The sequence below is a fragment of the Xenopus laevis genome, chromosome 8L (assembly GCF_017654675.1).
Source record: "Xenopus laevis strain J_2021 chromosome 8L, Xenopus_laevis_v10.1, whole genome shotgun sequence".
NCBI classification, from domain to species: domain Eukaryota; kingdom Metazoa; phylum Chordata; class Amphibia; order Anura; family Pipidae; genus Xenopus; species Xenopus laevis.
This window is the reverse complement of record NC_054385.1, coordinates 59022515-59049311: the sequence shown is the minus strand read 5'-3', so window position 1 is coordinate 59049311 and position 26797 is coordinate 59022515. Positions and strand designations below refer to the sequence as shown.

General features: G+C 37.0%; 1 protein-coding gene across 4 annotated transcripts in view; it reads left to right on the top strand.

The window, feature by feature from the left end:
• klhl13.L (kelch like family member 13 L homeolog) overlaps window positions 1-26797 on the top strand; it is a 52886-nt gene that overhangs the window by 24223 nt on the left and 1866 nt on the right. For all 4 annotated transcript variants that reach the window (NM_001093242.1, XM_041572047.1, XM_041572046.1 and 1 more), the window contains 5 exon segments: window positions 1077-1218; window positions 3661-3793; window positions 5488-5684; window positions 8413-9208; window positions 22399-22512. In NM_001093242.1, the coding sequence (NP_001086711.1) occupies window positions 1077-1218; window positions 3661-3793; window positions 5488-5684; window positions 8413-9208; window positions 22399-22512 (1382 nt within the window).

Sequence of the window (26797 nt, the reverse complement as noted above, 5' to 3'; positions counted from 1 at the left end):
TCAATTGACTAATCCATTAATGTAAAATCGTATCTGTCCAATTTTCACCCTTTTCTACCCCAGTATAAATATTCTTCTGCGCTGTAACTTTTCATTTTAATTACCCTTTGGCATGACTCCCTTATCAGGAGGCAGAAAACTCTCTGTGAATTACATGCCTGCAAGATGAGATGCATTTGAAAAACTGTTCACAAAACATAGTGTCACCGAAGGTGGATCTGAGAGGTGGGTGCAGGCTCTGGGCCACTAGTTGAACATTTTTAATCTATAAGTACCTAATTATAATATGGAGGAAAGGGCAGTTTTTCAGCACTTCCAATTAGAGGTGCACTAAATCAATGAGCTTTGTATTTGTTCAAATATTAAATCTAAAACCTAATTTCTTAAAAAAAAAAATATTCCAAATCCTATTTAGTTAGTAAACTAAACTTTAAATACACTCTATAAATTATTTGAATCTTGTTTCCTTCGTTCTGGACACTCAGAATTATAGCAAGGAGACAGGAGCCATTTTGTGTGATGCAAGGCCTGCCTTAATAACAAAGTCTTGTTTTGGCGCCAAATGAGCGGATCTCTACGTCTATGGCCACCTTTACTCTTCAGCTTAAATACTTTTTAAAATAATTTAAAAGCTGTAATGATAAGTGTATCTGCTGCATTACAGAAATTATTCATTGTATGCAGATTTCCTTGTGTATTCTGTTCTCAAGCCAGCTTTGGTTATTAGTACCCTGGCCTTGAGGCAGAAACACATTTCTGGATCTAAGAGCTGTTTTTCTGTGCTGTGGGGCGAGGAAATTACGTTGTAAGAGAAACTGTACTATATTAAATAAATGGTTTAGCACTTGTCCCTGTTTTGACACACCTTTCCGCCATATAAAGTGTTACATTATCCTCTAGATTTCATTTTCATTTTTGTTTTTATGCTTCAGTGTGGAAAATATATTGTAAACAATGAATTGCTACATTATCTATGCTTTAGAATGCAGAATATCCTTTTTAGCTGATTGTAATTTGTCATTTCTAATGTTGATCTGTTACTTTTTACAAAAAAATTTTCATTTTATCATTATCAGATCTCTGGTGGAAGAGGAGGATCCTCATTTGAAAGTCTCTCTTGGTAACAACGATATGGGTGTGTCTGCTCATCTCCAGTCCTCAAAAACCGGGACCACTAGGTTTTTCACCAGCAATACTCACAGTTCAGTGGTGTTACAGGTAAGACCTATTTTCTGTATCTTGCTGTCATACTACAGATGTTAATCGGAATATTAACTATTAGTGAAAATTATATTAAATATGGTCCAAGTGCTCTTCTGAGCACGCTGTTACTTAAAACACTTTAAAACTTTTTACATATTTTTACATATTGCTTTCTTTGCTGCCCTGATTGTAGCATTAATACGTTAAACAGCTTAAAGGGATACTGTCAGTTAATAGTGCTGCTCCAGCAGAATTCTGTACTGAAATAGATTTTTCAAAAGAGCAAACAGATTTTTTTATATTCAATTTTGAAATTTTACATGGGGCTCGACATATTGTCAGTTTCCCAGCTGTCCCTAGTCATGTGACTTGTGCTCTGATAAACTTCAGTCACTCTTTACTGCTGTACTGCAAGTTGGAGTGATATCACCCCCCCCCCTTTTCCCCCCCAGCAGCCTAACAACAGAACAATGTGAAGGTAACCAGATAGCAGCTCCCTAACACAAGATAACAGCTCCCTGGAAGATCTAAAAACAGCACTCAATAGTAAAAGCCAAGTCCCACTGAGACTGATTCAGTTACATTAAGTAGATGAAATAACAGCCTGCCAGAAATTAGTTCCACCCTAAAGTGCAGACACAAGTCACATGACGTCAGATTTCAAAAATGAATATAAAAAAACAGTTTGTTCTTTTGAGAATTGGATTTCAGAGCAGAAGTCTGCTGGAGTATCAACTGATGCATTTTGAAAAAAAACATGTTTTCCCATGACAGTATCCCTTTAATACACTTTTTGCCATAAGGTCCATAAGGTCCAAGACTATCTTAAGGCCTATGGAACCTCTGGGCCAAAAGGAAGCTTAAAAATAAATTAAAACACCTATTGATATTGATTTCAGATATTCTAAAATGCATACCTGTATCATTTTACTACTTGCAGAAAAGTTGTTTCTGAAGTATGACATTCTGTGTTGGGAATTTAAATTTCTCACTTATCTCAGAGGTGCAAATTAGAGATTGGATAACGGATATTATGTTACCCCAGGTAATTAATAAGTCACTATGAGAGAATGCATGTCTTCATTTTAAAACTTGGCAAAAAATAGGATAATGTAAGTTTAACAGTTTAAACTTTATGATAATTCCTTCTCTTACAACACAAATACAACTTAAATACATAAGGCACTGACTGAGTTCACTGAAAATTCTCTACTAATTTGCGTTTATGATAGCAGCACCGTGGCACAGTGTTTAGTGGTTAGCATTGCAGCACTCAAGTCCTAGGTTTTGAGTTCCCAATGCTCCCATTTATAACCGTCTTGCAACCCAATGACTTACTGACACATATAAAATGGACGATAAAAGTAAACAAGCCAAAACATATGCGTGTAGTATAACTTTTCTTTTTTTTGTGATTTTAAATTTTTAGTTTACTTTTAAATAAAAGGGATAGTGCATTTTGTAGTATAGTTAAAGGGATTCTGTCATGATTTTTATGATGTTTTTATTACTAAATTACACTGTTTACACTTCAAATAATAAAAACTACAATTTATAATACATTTCTGAACCAGCAAGTGTATTGTTTTGTAGTTGTAATATTGGTGTGTATGCAGCCATCTCAGGTCATTTTGCCTGGTCATGTGCTTTCAGAAACAAGCAGCACTTTAGGATGGAACTGCTTTCTGGCAGGCTGTTGTTTCTCCTACTCAATGTAGCTGAATGTGTCCCAGTGGGACCTGGATTTTACTATTGAGTGCTGTTCTTAGATCTACTAGGCAGCTGTTTTCTTGTGTTAGGGAGCTGCTATCTGGTTACCTTCCCATTGTTCTGTTGTTAGACTGCTGGGGGTGGTGAGGGTGATATCACTCCAACTTGCAGTAAAGAGAGACTCAAGTTTATCAGAGCACAAGTCACATGACTGGAAAACTGACATTATGTCTAGCCCCATGTCAAATTTCAAAATTAAATATTAGAAAAAAAAATCGGTTTGCTCTTTTGACAAATGGATTTCAGTGCAGAATTCTGCTGGAGCAGCACTATTAACTGATGCTTTTTGGAAAAAAAAAAAATTCCCATGACGGTATCCCTTTAAAATGATACTATTGTGCTTCTAGTTGTTTGAGAGGAAGGGAAGAAGTTATGTAGGATTTTTTGACTTATCCGTTTAATCTGTGGCACATTGTTGTACTATAGACTGGTGAATACATAAGTCATACAGATGACCTAATAATTAATACAAGCGTTAGAGAGGGCCTTGCTTATTAGAGCTTACAATGTAGAAGATTTAGAGAGGTACTACTGGCACTGCTTGTATAGAGAGAGTTAGATACCTAGTATCCACTCAGGTATAAGTAAAAAGCTTATGGATGATTGTTTCCTTTTAAATCTCAGAGCACAATTGAGTACTATGAACCAGTATACAATTCCATAAAAAATGTTGTTATTTTTTTCCAGGGCTTTGACCAGCTACGACTTGAAGGCTTGCTTTGTGACGTTACTTTAGTACCAGGTGATGGGGATGAAATTTTTCCAGTTCACCGAGCTATGATGGCCTCCTCAAGTGATTACTTTAAAGCCATGTTTACAGGTGCTTCTTGTGTTTTTTGCTTTCGCATACTAGTTACATGAGCACTTGAGAAGAATATTTTGCTCTCTGTGATATTTCCAGAGGTGAAATTGTAACTGTTTAGTAGATAGCCAAAGCCTATGATTATCATTAAAGAACTCTGCCATCCATTAAAGGCACAATAACTATGTCATGTGTCTTGTAGAGCTTTTCAATATAATCAGTAAGAAGCAACCACTGGGGTCCTATCAAACAGGAAAAGTTTGATTGGACAAAACAACCTGAAATCATACTTATGGCTTTATTCTGATGAACAATAAAGAACAGAAATGGTAAAGGAGAGACTTAGGGGTCAGATTTATCATGGGTCGAAATGAAAATTAGAATTCTACTTTGTATTTTTTTATGGTCAAAACTGTCAAATTCCACTAGGTAGTTTTTCAAATTTGATTCGAGTTATTTAAAAATTTTGAATTTGATTTTCAAGATTTATCATACTCTGGCCCTCTAAGAACTCAAATTCCATTATTCGCCACCTAGAGGGAGAGGTCCAGGTATCAATTTTGAGTTGTTTGCAGCCTTCCTGACATTCAAGCTTTTTAAATTTGAATCAAATTCAATTTGAGTTTTCAGGTCAATGTCCTTCATCCGAGTTTTAAAAAATAGATTTTATTAATAGATTTATTAATAAATTTCGATGAAATGGTCAAATTTTAAGCTCCAATGACTCGGATGAATTCGAAATTCGACCCTTGATAAATGTGCCTCCCTATGTGAAAAGGAGTTGGCAGAATTTGACAGAATTTGGAACATGTAAAATCTGTCCGTTGCTTTTGTTGCTTGACTTAGAAAAGAGTTAGTCCTTGTATTATTTTTTTCTTTTTATCATATATTTTTCAGTACCGTATTTATAATGAAACAAAATTGCCTTTACTGAGGCAGCTATAAAAGGTTTTAGCTTTAAAGGTATAGTGAAACCAATTTCGTATCCATGTGAGGTATTTGTTTGACTAGCAAATAACTTTATCTTCCTGTGTCGAAGAAAGGTTTATTGGCAGTGACTCGCTTGACTAAATTATTTTGTATAGCCTCTGTGACTTATCTGTTGCTATGTAAGGTTCATGTAATAACTCTTATATTGATATCAATATAAACCATCTGTGCCTCTTGTTGGGTTTGGCAAATCTTCATTAGTCATGTTATGGGTTATTTGGGGGAAAAAATTTATTTGTGCCATATTAGGATGGCAGTTAACCAATACCTACCGAATTCCTTATTGGAATGTCAATTGTTTTTTTAATATTGAGTGTGTGACAACAGAACTGTGTGGGCATTTTTATAACCTACAATGTTTAAAGTCCTAGCCACTTTGAGCTTCAAATAGACCTTAGCTGACTCACTTGTGTCTGTATCTGCAAATCGCAATTGGACTGCCCTCCCACAATTAATTTTGCACTACTGTTACAATAAATGTGAAAACAACCCATTAATGTTATAATGATTGAGTGGGTACTTAAAAACAAAAGGTTCCTTTGTTCTGTGGATACATTTGAAAATCATATTCTCTATTCAAACTCTTTGTGGTATATGTAGTATAAGCCTTCAAATCAGTTCAAATCAGTTTTGCTTCTAACATTACCTATATATCTTATTTATAAACATTTCAGAATAAATAAATAAGAATAAATTAACATGTTTATTGATTTATTGTCTAGGTGGGATGAAGGAACAAGACTTAATGTGCATTAAATTGCATGGTGTGAACAAAATTGGATTGAAGAAGATTATTGATTTCATTTATACTGCAAAACTTTCCCTGAATATGGATAACCTTCAGGATACTCTAGAGGCAGCAAGTTTTCTACAGATTCTTCCTGTACTGGACTTCTGTAAAGTGTTTCTTATATCTGGGGTAAGAACACAATATTAACAAAGAAACTTGGTACCAAACTGCAACAAGCAAGGGACAACACAATAGAAACATTTTAAGGAACCTATTAGGCAGGGTTGTGTAAGTGCAGAATTTAGACCGGCGGCACTACAATTTCTTGCTTGCTTTTTTTTTTTTTCAATTTGCCAAAGATATAGTGAAAATTTGTAAGTATTAGAAATGGAAACTGCAGCTAAATGTATAGTTTTAGATTACAAACTGAGTTTAAAAAATCTGCAGTGTAAAAAATAACCAATGTTCATCTAATGTTTAGTTTAATTTGCTAAGTTGTGTATGCTGTGTAATCACCAATGTTTCGGGCCCTATCATTTCAGGCCAGCGCCTTTCCCAAACTAGTGCAAAATTGCCTACACCCACCTAACACCACCCACTCTTGCATTCAAAAACCTACCACAAGTTGAAGAGCACTCCATCTTGGATCCATGTCTCACTGTTTCCATTTCAGTTTCAACAACAAACTTGTGTGCTTGGCCAGGCAGAACTTTCTACAAAACAATATTAACAGCAGGCATTCCTGCAGCAATACTGTTTCCATTATGCTAAGCAATTGGAAAATAACATCTTGCCTAAAATTACAGTTAAAGTACAGTGATAATTCCCAGGAACAAATACAATATACCAACTAGTAGAAACATAATATTTACAATAATCAAGCCATAACTTATTCATTGTCATAATATGAAACAATTGCATTTTAAACAAAGTAAAACATCACCAAATGATACTGCTTACAGTCTTTCAATTCTTTTCTCCTTCACAATTACCTTATGGAAAACACTTATCACACTTAATATTCATACAATACCCCACCCAGTCTTTAAGCATTAAAACAAAACTAAAACAGAAACATTTGTAGAGGCGGAAACTCCCTTTGCCACAGCTAAATTCCATTTACTATGACCGTTTCCCTGTTGTGCAACACAGTTCATAATAGGGCAAAACAGGTCTGAGAGTATTTTTAGTGGCTGCTGTAGTGCCACATGCAGCACAGTAGTGTTTTATTTCATGATTTCAAAACAGAAGCTATGGAGGATCAGCTCACAGCACAGGTGGGAATCTGTCAGCATTGCCCACCCACTTATTCTTGTTTATGTATACCCTGAAATGTTCAGTATTTTAGAGCAGTTTAGAAAATGTATCTATATTGTATTTTCTATGTAGTGTTTTCTGTATTATTGACTTTATTTCACAGTTACCATCTAATACTATTGACACATTAGTGAGAGCTGTACAAGAGGAGGTTACTTTGGGCATGCAACGGCATCTCCCTTATGGGGAAAATTTAACTTAAAGGGATTCTGAAATGATAATACAGTTATTGCGAAAGCCTGAGGACAAAGGAGGTGCCTTTGTGGTGAATACTCTTAAGGCTAATTGAAATAAATATTTTTTCTATGTCTAAAGTGCTTTACTGTTCTAAAATAGCTTGTACAGGTGAGACTGTCCAGTACCTGATCATTCCAAAATTCACATGCTTCATAACTACATTAGGAGGTTATTTGTATGTTCATAACTGCAAAGAAAAGTCGGTACAAAACACATACCTAAAGTTACCTGAGGCTTTTTTTTTTTTTTTTAGAAACAAATCGGCATTGTATTTTTGACACATTAAAGGGCATCCTGCATTTATTTATACTTTGTGTCTCATTCAGATATTAAAAGATGACAGATATGTATTTTATTTCATGGGGATAGATGGATACCTGTCTGTCCACAGGAATATTACTATGCTACAATAGGTGCTTAATATGGAATTCAGCTTGAAAAAGTTGGTCTATCACAGTTATATGCTATAAAAAGCAGAAACAATACTTATGAAGGAACACCTTACAGTTAAGTAGGCCAGATACTCTTCAGGGAAAGTTTCATTGCTGGGACTTATTGCACCATTTGTTGTTGAATTCACTTCTAATTGAAGTCTCAGAGAATTTTCAGGTAGTGCTTATAGAGTACCAAGTAGATCTGCTACACTGCCAATCCTGTTACGCAACAAAACTCATCTGTATGACTGTCATTTATTTGCGGCAAAGTTGACACAAACAAGGGTAAGCCTATAAAGCAGAAAGTTTTTGATAGAGTTTAAAGGTTTTAGGCTTAGGATAACTTGTGTTTTGGGTGATGGAGATGGAAGCCTTGTGCTGTATCACGGTCTGACTTGTGGTTTTGTTTCATTATTTTGTGAAAATGTGTACACCATGTGATGTGAATTCAATATATTTAGAAAGACCATGCATTTAAAGCCTATATTGACATGAATCATCGACTATTTGTAGTAAACGTGTTTTTTAATTGGATCGATTGATTTTTCCACTGGCCATGAATGTTGACATTGAAGGATTTTTATTTGTACTATATGATGGGAAACTAGTCGCTAGTAATAACGTAAAGATACCTTTTTATAGTATAGGATAAGTCTTAAATTGTTTGATTGTTGTCTACCGTTTATTTTTCTATTCCTTGTCTATCACAGCTATGGTTTATATCTATATATTTCTCTTGCACTAAATGGCATAATATAATATTTCTGTGTTCACCGCCCAAATCCCACCTCCTCTCAAGATTTGCAGAAAATACTGATCTTTAAATATTTACCCCCTTTTTGTATTGGAGTTAACTAGTTGTTTCTGTGTCAAGCATTTTTAAAATCGATCTTCTAAGCTGGATTTATATTTGTATTATTTGTTTATAGGTTACATTGGAAAACTGCGTTGAGGTTGGTCGAATAGCAAACACATACAATCTTACGGAGGTTGATAAATATGTAAATAACTTTATCTTGAAGAATTTTCCAGCATTATTAACAACGGGGGAGTTTGTGAAGCTCCCATTTGATCGTCTTGCTTTTGTGCTTTCCAGTAATAGCCTTAAGCAGTGCACTGAACTGGAACTCTTCAAGGCTGCCTGTCGTTGGCTACGGTATGAGGACACTCGAATGGATTATGCTGCAAAAATAATGAAGAACATTCGGTTCCCACTAATGACACCACAAGACCTTATAAACCATGTCCAGACTGTGGATTTCATGAGAACTGACAATACTTGTGTAAATCTACTTTTGGAAGCTAGCAATTACCAAATGATGCCATACATGCAACCTGTAATGCAGTCAGAAAGAACTGCCATTCGCTCTGACAACACCCACTTGGTCACACTGGGGGGAGTTTTAAGACAGCAACTTGTTGTTAGCAAAGAGTTACGGATATTCGATGAGAAGGGACATGAGTGGAAATCCTTGGCACCCATGGATGCACCAAGATACCAGCATGGAATAGCAGTAATTGGAAATTTCCTGTATGTAGTTGGTGGTCAAAGTAATTATGACACAAAAGGAAAAACCGCAGTTGATACAGTTTTCCGATTTGACCCTCGTTATAATAAATGGATGCAAGTGGCATCTTTGAATGAAAAGCGTACTTTTTTCCACCTAAGTGCCCTCAAAGGTCATCTTTATGCAGTTGGTGGTCGGAATGCAGCAGGTGAACTTGGTAAGTTTATTTTTCTAACTATTTTGTTACAGGAGTCTTTGAGCATTCTTAGCGCAAACATAGAGAGTAGTGCTACACAATCAATCTCACGGCTTTTTGTAGCGTCGGGTGCCGGCTGCGACTCTGTCTGCCCAGGTCCAGTTCAAATTCCAATACAAACTCCAGCAGCACTCCGGTATAGTAAAAAATAAGCTTGATAAAGGGCTGGTTATGCCCGAAACGTTGCTTCATTTGCACAAATAAATTATTTTTCACTATACCGGAGTGCTGCTGGAGTTTGTATTGGAATTTGAGCATTCTTAGCGCTAACTAGTTGTATCCTAATCTGCAAGTATAGCAAATAACCAGATTAGGTGCAGGCATGTGTTCAATTTTTGATTGAGACAGATTGTATTTTGATTAATTTGATAAAGTAAATATGCAAGTTTTACAAAATTATTATGTAAGGTTTTTCCTTTCATGAAGATTTTGTGATACAATTAGTCATTTAATTAGCTGCCAGGTATTCTTCTCTATAGCACAATAGTGCTGTGGTTAGCACTGGTGCTTTCAGCGCTAAGGCCCTAGGTTCCGTTCCAACCTGATAACTAACTGCAAGGAATCTGTATCTTCTCCCCATCTCTGAATGAATTTCTTTCAGATGCTTTTTCTTCCCACTGTTGAAAACTGTACTGGAAGGCTAATTGGCTCTGATAAAATCAAATTCACTGCGGGTGCCAATATGTATGCATCCCTCCAGTGAACTAAATGTCTAATTTTTTTACCCTAGGCTGGTGCTCCTCTTAGGGGAAAAATGTGCTGGCCTTGGGATCTATCCATCCAAGCCTCAAACCACCATCATACCAGTATTTCACAAAACCCCCTGCACTGAGCTAGTCTTGTGGATTTGCAGTATAGTAAGACTGGAGAATGTAAAATAGTTCACTTGCTTAAGTCTAGAGTTCTGGCTAGAGTGCAAGTCATCCATGGCAAAATGTAGGTAATCTGGCAGCACTTCACATAGTAAGAAAGATCTGCATGCCTTTGTGTTTTTGTTTTAAGATTAATGCTGTCCCAGGGGATACAGTTAGTGATTTTAATTTACTGGATGGGTCTAACACAGGAGTGCCCATACTTTACTAAGCGAGGTCTACTTTTAGGGGCAGATTCACTAAGGGTCGAATTTCGAAGTAAAAAATACTTCGAAATTCGACCCTCGAATTGAAATCCTTCGACTTCGAATATCGAAGTCGAAGGATTTAGCGCTAATCCTGCGATCGAACGATCGAAGGATTTTTCGTTCGATCGAACGATTAAATCCTTCGAATCGAACGAAAATCCTTCGATCAAAAAAAGGTTAGCAAGCCTATGGGGACCTTCCCCATAGGCTAACATTGACTTCGGTAGCTTTTAGCTGCCGAAGTAGGGGGTCGAAGTTTTTTTTAAAGGGCAAGTACTTCGACTATCGAATGGTCGAATAGTCAAACGATTTTTACTTCGAATCGTTCGATTTCGTTCGATTTCGAACGAATTTAACCAATTCGATGGTCGAAGTACCCAAAAAATACTTCGAAATTCGAAGTATTTTTCATTCGAATCCTTCACTCGAGCTTAGTGAATCTGCCCCATAGTGATGTTGCCCCATTATGATCTACAGCCATAAAAGCATTGTAAGCATTTTGTTCCATGGAAAACATTACGTAAATATATTGATTTGAGAGAATTTATATTGCTATATTTAACAAATACTATTTCTAAGTAACCGTAACATAATAAATATCTGAATGAAAAGCATAAAACATAATATAAGTAAAGATGTTGTTTGAGGGGGATTTCTTGGCACTTGTTCAGTCTTGTGCAATTTTAGTTACTATTTTCACAAAATGTTATATGCCAGTTGCGTCATAAAAAGGTGTATGTGATAATTAAAGGTCATTTGGATTTCCTTCTGAAGAAAAGTGAAGTTAATGTTTTTGGTGGTGAATTGAAATCTGCAACAAAAACGTATAATGATCTTTGAAACAATGCCTGTCGTAAAATCGTGTTCATTTGTTTATAGGAAAAGTCTATATGGCAAATTGTGCTTATTTGTGTAACTGTTACTCCATAAGGACTACAAGCATGCTGAGGGTAGTTTAATTGTAGGCCATGCACATGATTTTATCTTTAGATGTTCTTGTAGCATGCACAGCAACTCAGGCGTGCCTGGGTCCAGTCGAGGGCTGTGAATTTGGTACATAAATACTTTGACTCCGACTCCTTGGTTTATGGTACTTCCGATTGCTCTGTTTTTAAAGGAACATTAACACCAACAACTGAAACTGTATCAAAGTAATTAAAATATAATGTACTGCACTAGTAAAACTGGTTTGTATGTTTGTTTTCAGAAAGACTACTATAGTTGATATAAACACATTGCTGTGTAGCCATGAGGGCAGCGATTCTGGCTGGAAAAAAGGAGAAAGGCACAGATTACTTCGCAGATAACTGATAACACCATAGTATTGAACAGGGCTTATCTGTTATGTGCTATGTAACCTGTGCCTTTAACAGTGCATGCTAGCAGTATATCCTATGTTAATTACTTTAAATGCTTTCATTTCTTGGTGTTACTATTCCTTTAAGGCAGTGATCCCCAACCAGTAGCTCGCGAGCAACATGTTGCTCTCCAACCCTTTGGATGTTGCTCTCTGTGTCCTCAAATCAGATGCTTATTTTTGAATTCCAAGCTTGGAAGCAAGTTTTAATTGCATAAAAACTAAGTATAGTACCAAATAGAGCCTTTTGTAGGCTGCTAGTCCACATAGGGGCAACCAAATAGCCACCACAGCCCTTATTTGGCACCCCAAGGGACTATTTTATGCTTGTGTTGCTCTCCAACTCTTTTTACATTTGAATGTGGCTCACGGGTAAAAAAAGGTTGGGGACCTCTGCTTTAAGGGTAAGGTTACACTGGGCGCTTTGGGGCGATTTAGTCGCCTGGCGACTAATCGCATCGTCTTTGCGGGACCAATCTCCCCGGTTTCCAACTGTGGGCGACTTCAGAAAACGAATCGCTGCGTGTGCTTAGTGCCTGCGATTTTTCATTTTAGCCAGTGAAAGAGTGAGGGAAGGCGTTCGGGGAGATTGGTCGCCACAAAGACGAGGCAATTAGTTGCCAGCGACTAAATCTCCCCGAAACGCCCAGTGTGACCTTGCCCTAATATACTTATGTATTTTCCATGTTGATTGAAAGATGTTAAAGGAGAAGGAAAGGTTAAAACTAAGTAAGCCTTATCAGAAAGGTCCATCTAAATATACCAGTAAACCACCAAAGTAGTGCTGCTCTGAGTCCCCTGTCAAAAGAAACACAGCATTTCTTTCCTTCTATTGTGTACACATAGGCTTCTGTATCAGACTTCCTGCCTTCAGCTTATACCTCATTGCCCTGGGCAAGAGCATGCTCAGTTTGCTCCTCTCCCCCCCCCCTCCCTTCTCTACTGTAATCTGAGCCCAGAGCAGGGAGAGACTCAGGCAGGAAGTGATGTCACACCATGTTAATACTGCAGCTCATATCCTAAACAAACAGAGAGTTTCTAGAGCTTTTTACTCAGGTATGGTAAAACATTCTACAGAATAAATATAGCATTCTAGCTTGCACTATTGCAGCTAATCTATTGGCAATAAAATGCCTCCGTAGCTTTCCTTCTCCTTTAAGGACAACATACAAGGCATTTTATCACCACCAAAGTTCAAAAATATAAACCACATCCTTTGGTAATTCTAAACCAAAATCAAAGTTAAACTACATAAACTAAAACTACTGGAAAGTATAAAACAACTTATATATTAATATAACCTGACATTTAGCTGTAGAATAGCTTTTAAATATAATCCATCATTAACTAAAGTATTGTTCTTCTGCCATATCCTCCTTCATAGAAGCTAAGCCGGATTTGATTGTTTTCAGTGCTTGTATTTAAAGTTATTAGGAGTCTGTAATTTTTTTGGTGACTCGACTCCAGATACCCAAAATTGCTTCAGACTCCACAGCTCTGGTTCAGTCGCACCTGTTGCTCCCCTGCTAGTTACACCACTTATCCTATTCCTGTAGTTAATGAGTAAATGATTATTAAGGGTTTTCAGTCTGTGGGAAAAATGTGTTGTACAATATAATTTGTACCAAACAGGGTTCAACATTTTTTAGGTAAGTAGTGCTGATAATGTAATAAGTCGTTTCTTTGAAAATGAAATGAAAATCAGCCAACCTTAGTCATTCACCAATCCATGCCCATAGCTGTGGGGCACAAAAACTTTTATTTTGGTGATAGTATCACTTAATGTTGGATGGGCCTCTGTACATAGACACGACATATGCTACAGTAGTACTGTATATTCATACACACTGCAGATGCAAAGATCCTTCTGCATCTTTAGGGCAGAGACACACTGTCAGATTTGAGGAGATTAGTCGCCCGGCGACAAATCTCCTATTCTTCGGGGCGACTAATCTCCCCAAATTGCCTTCCCACAGCTAGAATGAAAATCAACGACGGGATGGCACTCTGAGCACTTCGTTTTCCTGCCCTTAACCTACATTGTTTTTGTCTGCTGCATGCAAGTCTTCCATGCTTCCAGTAATCTTGTGAGTTATCTTGATCAGACATAGTAACTCCAGCATAAAATTGGGATGCCTCACTGCTAAACAGAATATTTGAGCTGATCGTTATTATTTATAAGGATCATTTATTTACATTGTGCAGACCTATGCCTCAGAACTTTACAGAATCTGCACCCAAATTGTCCTATATAAATAAAGGTTTGATGACCTGCCAATAGATCCATGCATGTAGATAAAGTAAGCAAATTTAATTACACTTACATGGTGACGAAATAAACAAAACATTTCTATATCTAAGGTTTCATAAGTGTAACAGATGTAGTTCGTAACCTCAAATTGTCTTGAGTGCATATCCATATATATATGGTACTTCTGAACAGAAAATGCCTCCTGTATGTGAGAACTTTCTCTATGAAATGTGTATTACCATATTATTTATCTATCTATCTATCTATCTATCTATCTATCTATCTATCTATCTATCTATCTACCGGTATCTATCTATCTATCATCACCAGAACTGTATCAATCACATTTATCCCTTTATGAAGACTCTTATATTTCGAGTATAAATTGGCTCATTTTGTAGTAATCTAACAAAGATAAATGTTGTGTTTAGGGGTTTAATGCATCACAGATCTTCTCCACTTGCTATTCAGTATTTGCCAAATAGAATATGTTGACCAGCACTGTTAAAAAAATAAATAAATAAATGAAAATAGGTGTGATGAACTTCCATCAATATACTGCATTTGGTTAGTATGTCTTTGGAGCTCTCAAGCTTGTAAAATGACATTGATTCAATCATGCGAATGGAATGGTGTCTGTACTATTTAGGGAAATCGTGTCAGTACGGGAAATTCAATCATGCTCACTCTGAGGGACGTAAGCCTGGTATGTGAGAAATTAGCTTTCCCATATTGTAGCAGTGAAAAGATTAAGGTTTCATGTACCAAATACGTTTTAGCTCTGTGTATCTGAATCTGCCTGGCAATTAAAAGTAGAATGTGTATGAGGGGATTGCTTTCCAGATGCTGAAGTTTTAGTTTGAACCCGAGCACTGAAGTATTCTTTTATTTCTTTGTTGCAATGCTTGAGTAAACATACACATTAATGTATGGTCATTCATAGAGACATGGCTTGTTCAGTGGAAATAACTGAAGGTTTTCCAAGCTGTTAGGGAAGCTTTGTACCCTTGCTTAGATTGTGTATGGGATTCATATCGTTATAATTGGCTTCTTCCACTCGGTATACAAGGAATTCTCCACCTTTTTCATAAAGGCTTCACAAGATCACATTGAAGCTACAGTTTACAATGTTATCTGGGCTTATCACTCATTTTTTCAGTATTCTTACTTTTTATTTATTTACTTACAAAAACCACAGCATTTAGCTGATCTTCCACAGTTAGTATCTTTTATTGCCTACTGATTATTTCATTTTTATTTAAAGCATCCTACTAAGTTTACTACCAAGTCAAGTCCATGTGATTCCCATTCAAAATCCCAATATGAAGGATAATATTAGTCCATGGAATGCAGTGTCTCCTGTCCCAGTGATGCCTTATTGAGTGTTTAATATGTACACAGTGGCAGCCAAAGACGTTTAGCCAATTCTCATATTTTCAGTGAAATGTGGTCTACAACCTTTAAAGGAGAAGGAAAGGTAAATCACTTGGGGGGGGGGGGAAATGTTAGACAGTGATTATAAATGCTTACCTGATACCCCAGGCTGGTGCTCCTGCTTGCCGAAATGTATTTAATAGAAAAACCTTTGTTGCTAATGACACCTTCAAGACGCCTCCTATATGGAGAAATATCATGCATGCATTGCTCAGGTGTGATTTTGGCCCATTCTTCCACACAAACGGTCTTCAAATCTTAAAGGTTATGGGGGCCTCTTCTATCATCGCTGATCTTCAGTTCTTTCCATAGATTTTCAAGTGGATTCAAGTCAGGTGATCGACTGGGTTATTTGCGTAGCTATTTTTTCTTTCTCTGAAGCTAGTTGAGGGTTGGCTGTGTGGTTGGGATCATTGTCTTGCTGAAATAAGCACCCTTGTTCCATCTTCAGCATCCTGGTAGATGGCAGCAGATTCTTATCAAGAATGTCGCTGTACATTTCTCCATTCATCCTTCCTTCAATTATATGACGTCTGACAGTACCATATGCTGAAAAACAGCACCAGACCATGATGATCCCAACTCAAAACTTCACTGTTGGTAAGGTGTTTTTGGGGTGATGTGCAGTGCCATTTTTCCAAAAATATAGAAGACAGCACCGTTAAGGAATATATATTTAAAAAGCTTTTATTAGCTTCTCATGGCGTTGATCTAAAAAGATGGCATTTCTCCGCCAAACATGGTGTGTGCAATGACATCCAAAAAGTTACATTTTGGTCTCATCTGACCAGACTATATTCTCCCAGAATTCCATTGGCTTGTCTAAATGTTGTGCAGCAAACTTTAAACGAGCTTTAACATACTTTTCCTACAGCAGTGGAGTCTTGTGCGGTGTTCGTGCATAGAGGCCATGTCAGTTGAGTACATTACTTATTGTTTTCTTTGAAACAACTGCACCTGCTAATTCAAGGTCTTTCTGAAGCTCTCCACAAGTGATCCTTGGCTGTTGGGCAACTCTTCTGATTCGTTTGACTCCTCTTGCGAGGAGCACCTGGTCATGGGCAGTTTAGGGGGAAATTATGTTCTTTCCACTTCTGGATTATGGTCCCAACAGTGAACACTGGAACATTCAGAAGCTTAGAAATACATCAGTAAACAATGCAACAATAAGTTTGCGAAGGTCTTGAGACAGCTTTTTGCTTTTACCCATCATGAGATGTTTCCTGCGTCATACCTTGATATTGAGAGAACTTTTTATAGACCATCAATTAGGAATGAACCAGCTGATAATTTGCATTGATAGGGGGCAGGGTTTCTTTGTAAATACAGGTATGGGATCCATTATCTGGAAACCAGTTATCCAGAAAGCTCTCAATTATGAAATGGACGTCTCCCATGGACTCCATTGTAATCCAATTATCTAGATGTTTAAAATTGATTTCCTTTTTCTCTGTAATAATAAAACCATATCTTATACTTGATCCAAACTAGGATATAATTAATCCTTATTGGAAGCAAAACCAGCCTATTAGGTTTATTTAATGTTTACATGATATTCTAGTAGATTTAAGGAATGAAGAGCCAAATTATGGATAGATCAGTTATCCGGAAAACCCCAGGCCCCCAGCATTCTGGATAACCGGTCCCAAGCATTCTGGATAACCGGTCCCATACCTGTACTGACAATTATTTATTTATCTAGACTGCACAGTCTATTCATGTGGGAACTAATTGTTCCTTTGGGAAAAAGAGTATACGTCTGCAAAACATTTTTAAAAAATACCCGTTTTGTATTTAGTTTTTTTTTTTTTTTTTTGGATATGATATTAACCTTAAAGTCAGGTAAAAACATAAATAGCAGATTTTATTAATTGTTTGTCGTAAACTCCTACTACTGCAAATAAAATGCTTTGGAGACCAGCAAACAAATGCTGGCAAGATTTGCTACCTAGTCCTTTCCTCTAAATCTGCCACATAAAGTGTTTGCTTTATTGCTCGTCTGATCTTTGCAGTGTATTTATTGGAGGTTTATATAAGATATATATTTTATCAACTCTCCAAATTTTACTTATTCATGTTTTTATTTACTAACTTTTTTTTCAACTATTTATATAAAAAATAAAGCATGTGGGATTCATATTCCCTCTCCCAAAGGCAGTTCTTTATAATGAAAAGCTACACTTCTTAATGGGGTTTTTAAGACATTTTTTAATACATTAATATATTAGAACTGAAGGCTTCTCTTGAACATTTGTAGATTTTTCTTTTTGTCCTCTCTATTTTTATACATCTGTTGTGTAGAGAGATTAAAACAAAGGGTAAGAAGGATGCATAGTTAGCTAATGAGAAGTTAAACTCCAACCAGGGAATATATTGTCTATATATGTTGACCCAAAAATTAACTAAGATCTAGTACAGGGGTCAGCAACCTTTACTAAAACGAACCATTTTGCCCCCTCTTCCACTAAAGAAAAATAGTCTGGAGCCGCAAAACATAACACCGCTTATAATTTGTTATCAATAAAGTGTTCTCATCTGTTTAAAGGCGATGGCTATAGACGTCATTAAATATGCGTCACAGCCACGTCTATAGCCCTCAGACCTGCTGCAACTGGACTCTGGAGGCTTCTCTCTTGTCTTGAGTGTGCGACCGCGGTAAGGACCATGATGAATCATCTTGCTGCGGCTTGGTCTTGCCTGGGATGTCTATACAGCCCTCGCACCTGCTGGCGGCTTCTGGAGTGTGCGACCGCAGTAAGCTAATGGTTATCTTATCGTGCTCACACACTCAAGAAGCCGCCAGCAGGTGCGAGGGCTGTATAGACAACGTGACAGGCAAAGCTGCAAGACTAAGCCGCAGCAAGCAGGATGAAGAGCCGCATGAGGCCTACCCCTGATCTAGTACTTACCATTGATATCATTGTTCTATGAGCTGTCCTCCCTTGTTGATGTCGCCTGCTGCCTAAAATTACCTGCACATATTTTAAGGCTTCTTGCCTTAAAGTCAAACAAATGGTCAGCCGACCCAAAGCCCGTGGGGCACGTTCAGATTCATTAAGGTTGCGTGCACAGCCTCCTACTGCCCCACTTCCCCCGGACACAGTCCTTGTCATATACTCGCGTGATTGCGTTTCCCGCCCCCTTCCTTGATGTTGGTACGGGTGCAGGTATATAAATAGGAGTTCGCAGGGAGTTAGGGTTGGGTGCGGGTTCTTGGGGGTCTATTTAGTGTCGGGTTACTGGCATCCTATATGTCTCTAGTTTAGATTTTTCCTTGTGCAGGTGTACTTGATTAAACCCAGCAAATTTACTGTACAGCTCATGTGAGCTCTCCAAAGCGCTGAAGACTAAAGCTGGCCATAGACGCAAAGATCCGATCGTACGAATCGTGGATTCGTATGATTTTCGGACCATGTGTGGAGAGTCCTGACATTTTTCGTCCGTCGGAGATCTGTCGTTTGGTCGATCGGACAGGTTAGAAAATTTCTGTCGGCTGCCGATAATATCTCTGCGTGTATTGCCGATCGTACGATTTTCAGAGGGAGACTTTCACTAGTGTTGTCAGACATAAGTATCGTACGATTGCTGTCAGGGGCAGAACATTGGGTGATCTGTTCTTATTTGATCGGAATGGTAAAAACTTTGATCTGAATGGTTAGTGGAGGGTCGGGAGATGGGAAAGTCCGATCGTACGTTGATTCGTACGATCGGATCTTTGCGTCTATGGCCAGCTTAACAGATGCTAGCATAAAGAGCTTCTCTATGTTTCGACAAACAGGTACACCTGCCTGGGGAAAGAACCTTGCCAGTTTATTTTACATGGGGGTACCCAACACTGAAAACGTGAGCGTGAAATATACCTTAAATGTCCTGTACTTGAGTAGAGTATTTTTTCAGCATATAATATTATAAGGACAAGTAACATAATTCATGCAATGATGTTGGAAGTCAAAGGAGACGTTTGTGTAACACTCCTCTTTTAGTAGAATATTTCCCCTTTCTTACAATATGTAATGACAAAGTGGTGCGGACAGGATCAGTGCACCGAAGTCTTATCACTAGTAGCGCCTCCCACATCTAACTTAAATGACACACCGTGGTGTTTAATTGAAAAATGCCTGTGGCACCACAGGGGAGCTCAGAGGAGTATGAGCCCGGAAACAAGCAAAGGGGGCTGAATGAGACCAGTTTGTTAGTTTTTTTCTTTAGTTGACCTGAAAGGTATGCTAAAAAGTTCCTTCTATGTCAGACTATATGTATGGGTGGTATGTAAAAAATAATGGTATGTGTTCCCTTGTAATTGTCTTGCTTCAAGGAATAGTAACACCAAAAAATTTGTGTTTTGAAGGAATGACAATATATATATATATATATACATATATATGATGAAGGGATCAGCACACTCATTTGTAGATGAATCAAACGTGCTTTTATTTAACACAGCATTGTGTCCAACGTTTCGGTCCCACCTGGGGACCTTTATCAAGGATAAAGGTCCCCAGGTGGGACCGAAACATTGGACACAATGCTGTGTTAAATAAAAGCACGTTTGATTCATCTACAAATGAGTGTGCTGATCCCTTCATCATATATAATACAATATTTGATCGTGCACCTCAGCAAACTAAGAGGAAAGAGTGCGGACACCCATGGGACTTATATATATACATATATATATTATATACAAAGTGTCCAACATCTGATTTAAAAAGTTGGTTTTCTCCTGCTGTAACAGTCTCTAATCTTTTGGTAAAACTTTCCATAATGTATAGGAACATCTGTTAGAACTTTCCCAAACTGTTGCAAGAAAAAGTACAAACTAATGTTTTGTCAAGAGGTTTCTTAGAGAAAATATTGCTATAGTTGTTTTCAATGTAACCAGGGGCCCTAGTTCAAATAAAAAAGCATTTATTTTTCCTCCATAAAACGGTAGTCGGCTTTACATAATACAGGATGCAGTGTTCTCCTGGCATTCGTCAAACCTGGAATTTTCCATGAGATGGTGGTGAAGGTCTATTCATTACTCCAGAGAAAACATTTCTACTATCTCCTCTCCTTTACACCAGTCAAAACCTGGCATTGTGCAAGGCAATAGGCTAGTTTGTAGCAGCTTCTCCATAAAACAAACATACATCCAGTGATTCGTTTTGTCCTGATGATGTTCAATCCAGAGAGTTCCAGCAATGAATGCACTTTCTGAATTGAACCCTGCTAAAGCATCCATGCATTTCTGCCATTTCTAATTAATGCTGCAGAAAAATCTTAGACGTGTGACATGGAGTAACTAAAGAGAATAAGGCATCTGACATCAATTACCATCAACTGGAATTTTTTTCTTATTTGATTGAATTTTGTGTTTGAGAGGTAGGTTATTATGTAATAGAATTTTTTTTTAAAAAAAAGCAATTTGGTGAGCACAACTTTCCCTTGTTTGTTATAGTTATACAGGAGCAGTGACCAGCTCCATGTTGTAGTTCCCACCCTTCCCAGCTATAGTCAGGTGATCCCACTGGTGTCTAATAAAAGGGCAGCCAAGTTTGGGAGTTTTACTTTGAAAGCAGCTAGTAAATTGCAGGTAAAACCTAGTCCCTTTGTAAAATGTATAATGAAGTATTAGAATTTGAATCAGATGAAAATGAACTTAGGACTGGCCAGATATGGGATGACTTTGACGTAGTTGGCCAGCTTAAATAAATGTCTGTCTTAAATATATTGATAATGGCTTGAGTGCAGAGGACCTCTTGTGTATGTGTATATATATATATATATATATATATATATATATATATATATAAGAAGTAATGGTGCACTCCGTTGATTCGGGTACCACCTGGGTGCCAGCACAAATTGTATACAGTAGAAAGAAGCTTGCGGTACTCACAGGATTTATGATGCAAAAACAAAAAGGTTTATTTAGCTTCAATGTTTCAATCCCCCCACAGGGATCTTCGTCAGGAGCTACGTGTTTGTCTGTACGTTTATTTAGCCTATGAGGCTTAATAAATCTTTTTTGTTTATACAATCATAAATCCGCAAGCTTCTTTGTTTTATATATATATATATATATATATATATATATATATATATATATATATATATATATATATATATATATATATATATATATATATATATATATATATATATATATATATATATATATATATATATATATATCGGGATATATATATATATCGGGATATATATATATATCGGGATATATATATATATCGGGATATATATATATATCGGGATATATATATATATCGGGGTATATATATATATCGGGGTATATATATATATATATCTATCGGTATATATATATATATATATATAGTGAATAAAGGACCCCTATTGTAAAATATAAGGATATTATAAGTTACAGAGGAGTTTCTTGACCATATAAAAGCACGAGGCCATGGAGTTATTGAACTCCGAAGTTACTTCTAATATCCTCATATTTTACAACAAGGGGTACTTTATTATAATACACAAATTTTAGTGAGTCATGTGACAAAAATTACCACACTACTTACCGTTAGATTTTCTTCTGCTCCCATTTTGCATGTTCACACCTTTCTGCCTGGTGTACTTGGTAGAATGCTTAATAGATTTACTTTTTGGTTAGCAGTTAAGTGGCATCAAGCCATGTCTCTAATTGTGTTTGCTAAGTAAAAATCTAAATGAAAAGAAAAATCAACTCTCTCTCAGTAGACTGCTTGCTGTCCTATAGATTTTGTAGCTATGGGCCTAGAATTATTCTTCACATTTGGTTTCAGACCAAAATTACAACCATCTTGCCTGACTGAATCATATAGGTATCACTTCTACAATACTTTTTGTATTTGTTTGTTTTTTTATTTGTTAGAATTTAGATAGAAACACACACACACACACAATCTTGGAATACATGTTCATTTAACAGGTTATAATATTTAATCAAATTTGCATAGACCTTAAAGAAATTCATTTATTCTATTCTTCAACAGCTACTGTGGAATGTTACAATCCAAGGACAAATGAATGGAATTATGTTGCAAAAATGAATGAGCCTCACTATGGTCATGCCGGCACTGTATTTGGGGGATTGATGTATATTTCAGGTAAGATAAATTCAGTTCAATTCTACCAAAGCTGGTTGCCTCTTACAAGCACAGTTAAAACACTTCGTTTTGCTGAAAAAAATAAGCTCATTTTAAATTTTATGCCAGCTACACGTTTTAGAAAAGTTGGGACAGGGTCATATTTTCCACTGTGTTGCATCAGCTCTTCTTTTACCAACACTATGTAATTGTTTGGGAATTGTGAAGACCAATTGCTGTATCAGTTTTAAAAGTGAAATGTTGTAGTATAGTATTCCAGCTGCTCAACAGTTTGAGGTCTCCTTTATCATATTTATATTTCATTATGCGCCAAACGTTTTCTATGGGTGACAGGTTTGGACTTCAAGCAGGCCAGTTTAGCATCCAGACTTTCTTACAACAGAGCTATGCTATTGTAATATGTGCAGTGGGTAATATGTGGGTTGGCATTGTTTTGTTGAATTAAGCAAGGCATTCTTTGAAAAAGACATGCTGGCTTTTGAACTGTGCGCTGATAACATGTTAGATTGTCTTTCCCATTTTTTTAGTCTGAAGGACTTGGCCTCCATGATTTCCAAAAAGAATTTGAAATTTTGATTGGTCAGACCACAGGGCAGTTTTCAACACCTCAAGCGACCTTAAATGAGCTTGGACCCAGAGAAGGGTGGTGTTCCTGTATCATATTTATATATGGTGTCTTCTTTGAATGGTAAAGTTTAAGCTTGCCTTTGTGGATGCAGTGATGAGCTGTGTTCACATGGAATGGTTTCCTGACACTATGTAGTGATTTTCACTACAGAATTGTATGTTTTTAATACAGTGCTGCCTGAGGGCTCAAGGAACAGTCATCCAATATTTGCTTTTTAGCCTTGTCCCTTGGGTACATAGATTTCTCCGTGTTCTCTGAATCTTTCAGTGATGTACTATAGATGATGAAATACCAGAATTCTAAAATTTTACATTAAAGAACTTACATTGTTGCAATATTTGCCTGTGCATGGTTTCACAGAGTTGGTTACCCCACCTCATTGGTCCTTCTAAGAGACCATGCCTCTTCTGTTACTGACCTGTTGCTAATTGGTGTGATGTTCCTCCAGGTGTCATTCTTTGTTTCCTTTTTTTGGGGGGGGGGGGTGGATAACAACTTCCAACTTTTTGAAAGTGTTGCTGTTCCAACTTTTTGAAAGTGTTGCTGTTATCAAATTCAGTCTGAGTATATATTTTTTAAAAAACACACAACTGTCTCACTTGTACCATCTGATACATTTTCTTTGTACTGTGCAATTTAATATATAGTTTAAATGATTTGCAAACATCCCATTCTCTTTATATTTACATTATGCACAGTGTCTGATCGTTTTTGTAAACAGGAATAATGTTATATAATGAGTAGGGTTGCCACCTTTTGCAACAGTGGAGACCGGGCAGGGGGGTTAGTTGGCTGGGCTGTGACGTAGGTGGGAGTGTCAGCGATATCAGGGGGCAGGGCTATGATGTGGCGATTGGCCAATCATCGTGTCAATCAAGGGAATCCTGCTTGGTTTTCATTTTTTTGGGAAACCGGGCAGGAAGTTTTGACCCGGACAGCCCGGTATTTTGAAGGACAGGTGGCTACCCTAATAATGAGTGCTATCCATCTAAAGCCTTAGAACATGCATTGTAATGCTGAAATCCAATCCATTCAAAGGTCTAAGAAACCTATAATTCAAGGACAACATGAAAATTCTTGTATGCGTTTCTGTGCAGTAGTGTTCATGGGTAAGAATCTTTGCTGACACTTTATTAGTGCTGTTGCTGGTAAGTTGGTGTACATAAGAAAACAATTTTCTTTACCTGCAATGCCGTTTTACCCTTGGCCCACCCTAACCTCCGTCCCCTTTCTGACCAGGCAGAAAGATTTATGGTTTAGCTAGCCTTTAAAATATTAGAAGGAAGATCTAAATAGATGTGTTAAAACATTACATTTATATTTTTTTTTACTCAAACAGTCCTGCTTTGAAAGATCTGCTTCATGGCTTTTAGATTTACATTTAAAAAAAAAAAAAGTCGAAGTGGTCCTTATTTATGTCAAGCCGGAATGCTCATCACAGGAAGAATGTTCATCTCACAATGCGAAAGTCAATAGAGCACATCTGCAGCTGTACTGCTTGCATTTTAGTGGCATTATTACAGTGAGATGGATGCCCTTCCTGTGCTGAGCATTCCCTTCCTGAATGAGAGTGAACAGGATTTCTGTTCTGCGTTAAGGATGCTGCAGATATTCTTGTGTTAATTGTTGTGTCCCTCCAAAACAGAAGACTTCTTTCATTTGGCTGTATAATACCATAATAACTGTCTTTGCACAGTTCTTTAACTCAAAGTCCTCTCTTTTCAACTGCATGTGTTTAATTGATTTATTGTACATGTCCACCCAAAGTGATATTTGTCTGTTTAAATAGAAATAAGTCATATTTAATGTATTCTTGATTACTGAAGGACCAATGCAGAATGGCGACCGCAAGGAAAGAACTTTCAGCTAAACAGAATTCATACATTATATTCTAATGTCACACAAGGCCTGAAAGCACCTGTGTCACTTCACATCAAATTTAATGGAAACCACCGTACACCGCAAGAACATTACAATTATCTGCCTGAAAGTGCTCTGCATTTTCAGATTTAAAGGAACAGTTCAGTAAAATCTAGTTAAATAGGCTGTGCAAAATAAAAAAATAAAAAAAAATTCTAATATAGTTAGCCCAAAATGTAATCTATAAAGGCTGGAGTGACTAACAACACTACTTCCTGCTTTTCAGTTCTCTAACTCTGAGTTTGCGACTTAAAGGGGGCCACAAATGACATTAATCTTAGGAGTAAGGTAGTTGTAGAAAAGTATTACTCATTGACCACATACATAGGTATCTGCTGGTTCATTTTCTGATTTTTCTTTTCCCTTTCAACTTTATTTGGATGGGACTGTATGTCCACTGGGACATTGAGCATGTTAAGTGCATGCTGTACGCCCTCTACATGTCTGTACTGTATTATTGTTCACATATATTCAAAAAAATGTCCAGCATTTATTGTTTTGTCAGATCCCTTTTGTTGCATTATGAAAATGAGAAGTGCAGTTCAGATTAATTGCATTATGTATTCCAGTGGGCTTTTCTAGAAGGGGAAAGAGTTGATTTCTATTTTGCAGTGATCAAACATTGTGCAGTAGTAAGCACATGATTTATAAGCCATTGTTCTTATCCTTGGGAGATGAGAGACCAAGGACCAGATGGATCTTTTAAAGGCCCTGCTACGCAGTCAGTCAGTTAGCTAGCTACCAATGCCAAAAGCAAATGGACATTTAAGGTGGCCATCTCCCGTATTCTATTCTCCCATTTTATTGAAATAATCCATATTTTAAATAATTATTTCATTTTCCCTGTAATAATAAAACAGTAGCTTGTACTTGATCTCAACTAAGACTTAATTAATCCTTCTTGAAAGCAAAACGAGCCTATTGAGTTTATTTAATGTTTACATGATTTTATAGTAGACTTAAGGTATGAAGATCCGTTATCCGGAAAGCCCCAGGTCCCAAGCATTCTGGTTAACGGGTCCATTTCTGTATAGGTCAATGTCACAATGGTGTTTACTATTGTGGTTTCCTTCCTGACATTTAGTTATTTATCAAAGGTCAAGTTGAATTTTACCCAAAAATTCTAGTTTTGAGGGTATTTTTCAGTCAAAACTCTATTTCGGGTTTTAAACCTCGAATTTTTCTGTATTTATTATACCCTGAACCTGGAAATAGCTTGAATCTGAAAATATTCCAGCTAAAACATGTTGAGGTCATGTAGAAGTCAATGACAGATTTCCCTTCAGCCTTTTGTGAGTTCATTGAAACCTCTAAAACTCAAACCTTTGATAAATTAACCCATTAGCCCTCACATATGAAAATGGACTATGCCCTTAAACACTACTTGATGACCACATTGCTGCAAATTGTCTTCAACTGCCAAGAAACATAGATTCAAATGAATGGAAGAATGTGCTACATGACCATATATATTGCTGGAGCAGCAATGCAGTTAAATTGTTGATCTGTCGGTCTGAATACTATAGTTTTGCCATGTACTTCTAATTGCATTTTGTTGGCTTTCCTGAAAACCAGTGTGCTGGCAGTGATAAGTGTTTTTTTGTGGCATGATTTAAATGGTTCCCACTATCCATAACAAAACTGGCAATTGATGCAACACCTGTAGCAAACCATTGGAACGAAAAAGCTATAGGATTAGGGATCCTGCCACATGTTATCAGGCCAGTGATCTTAGTG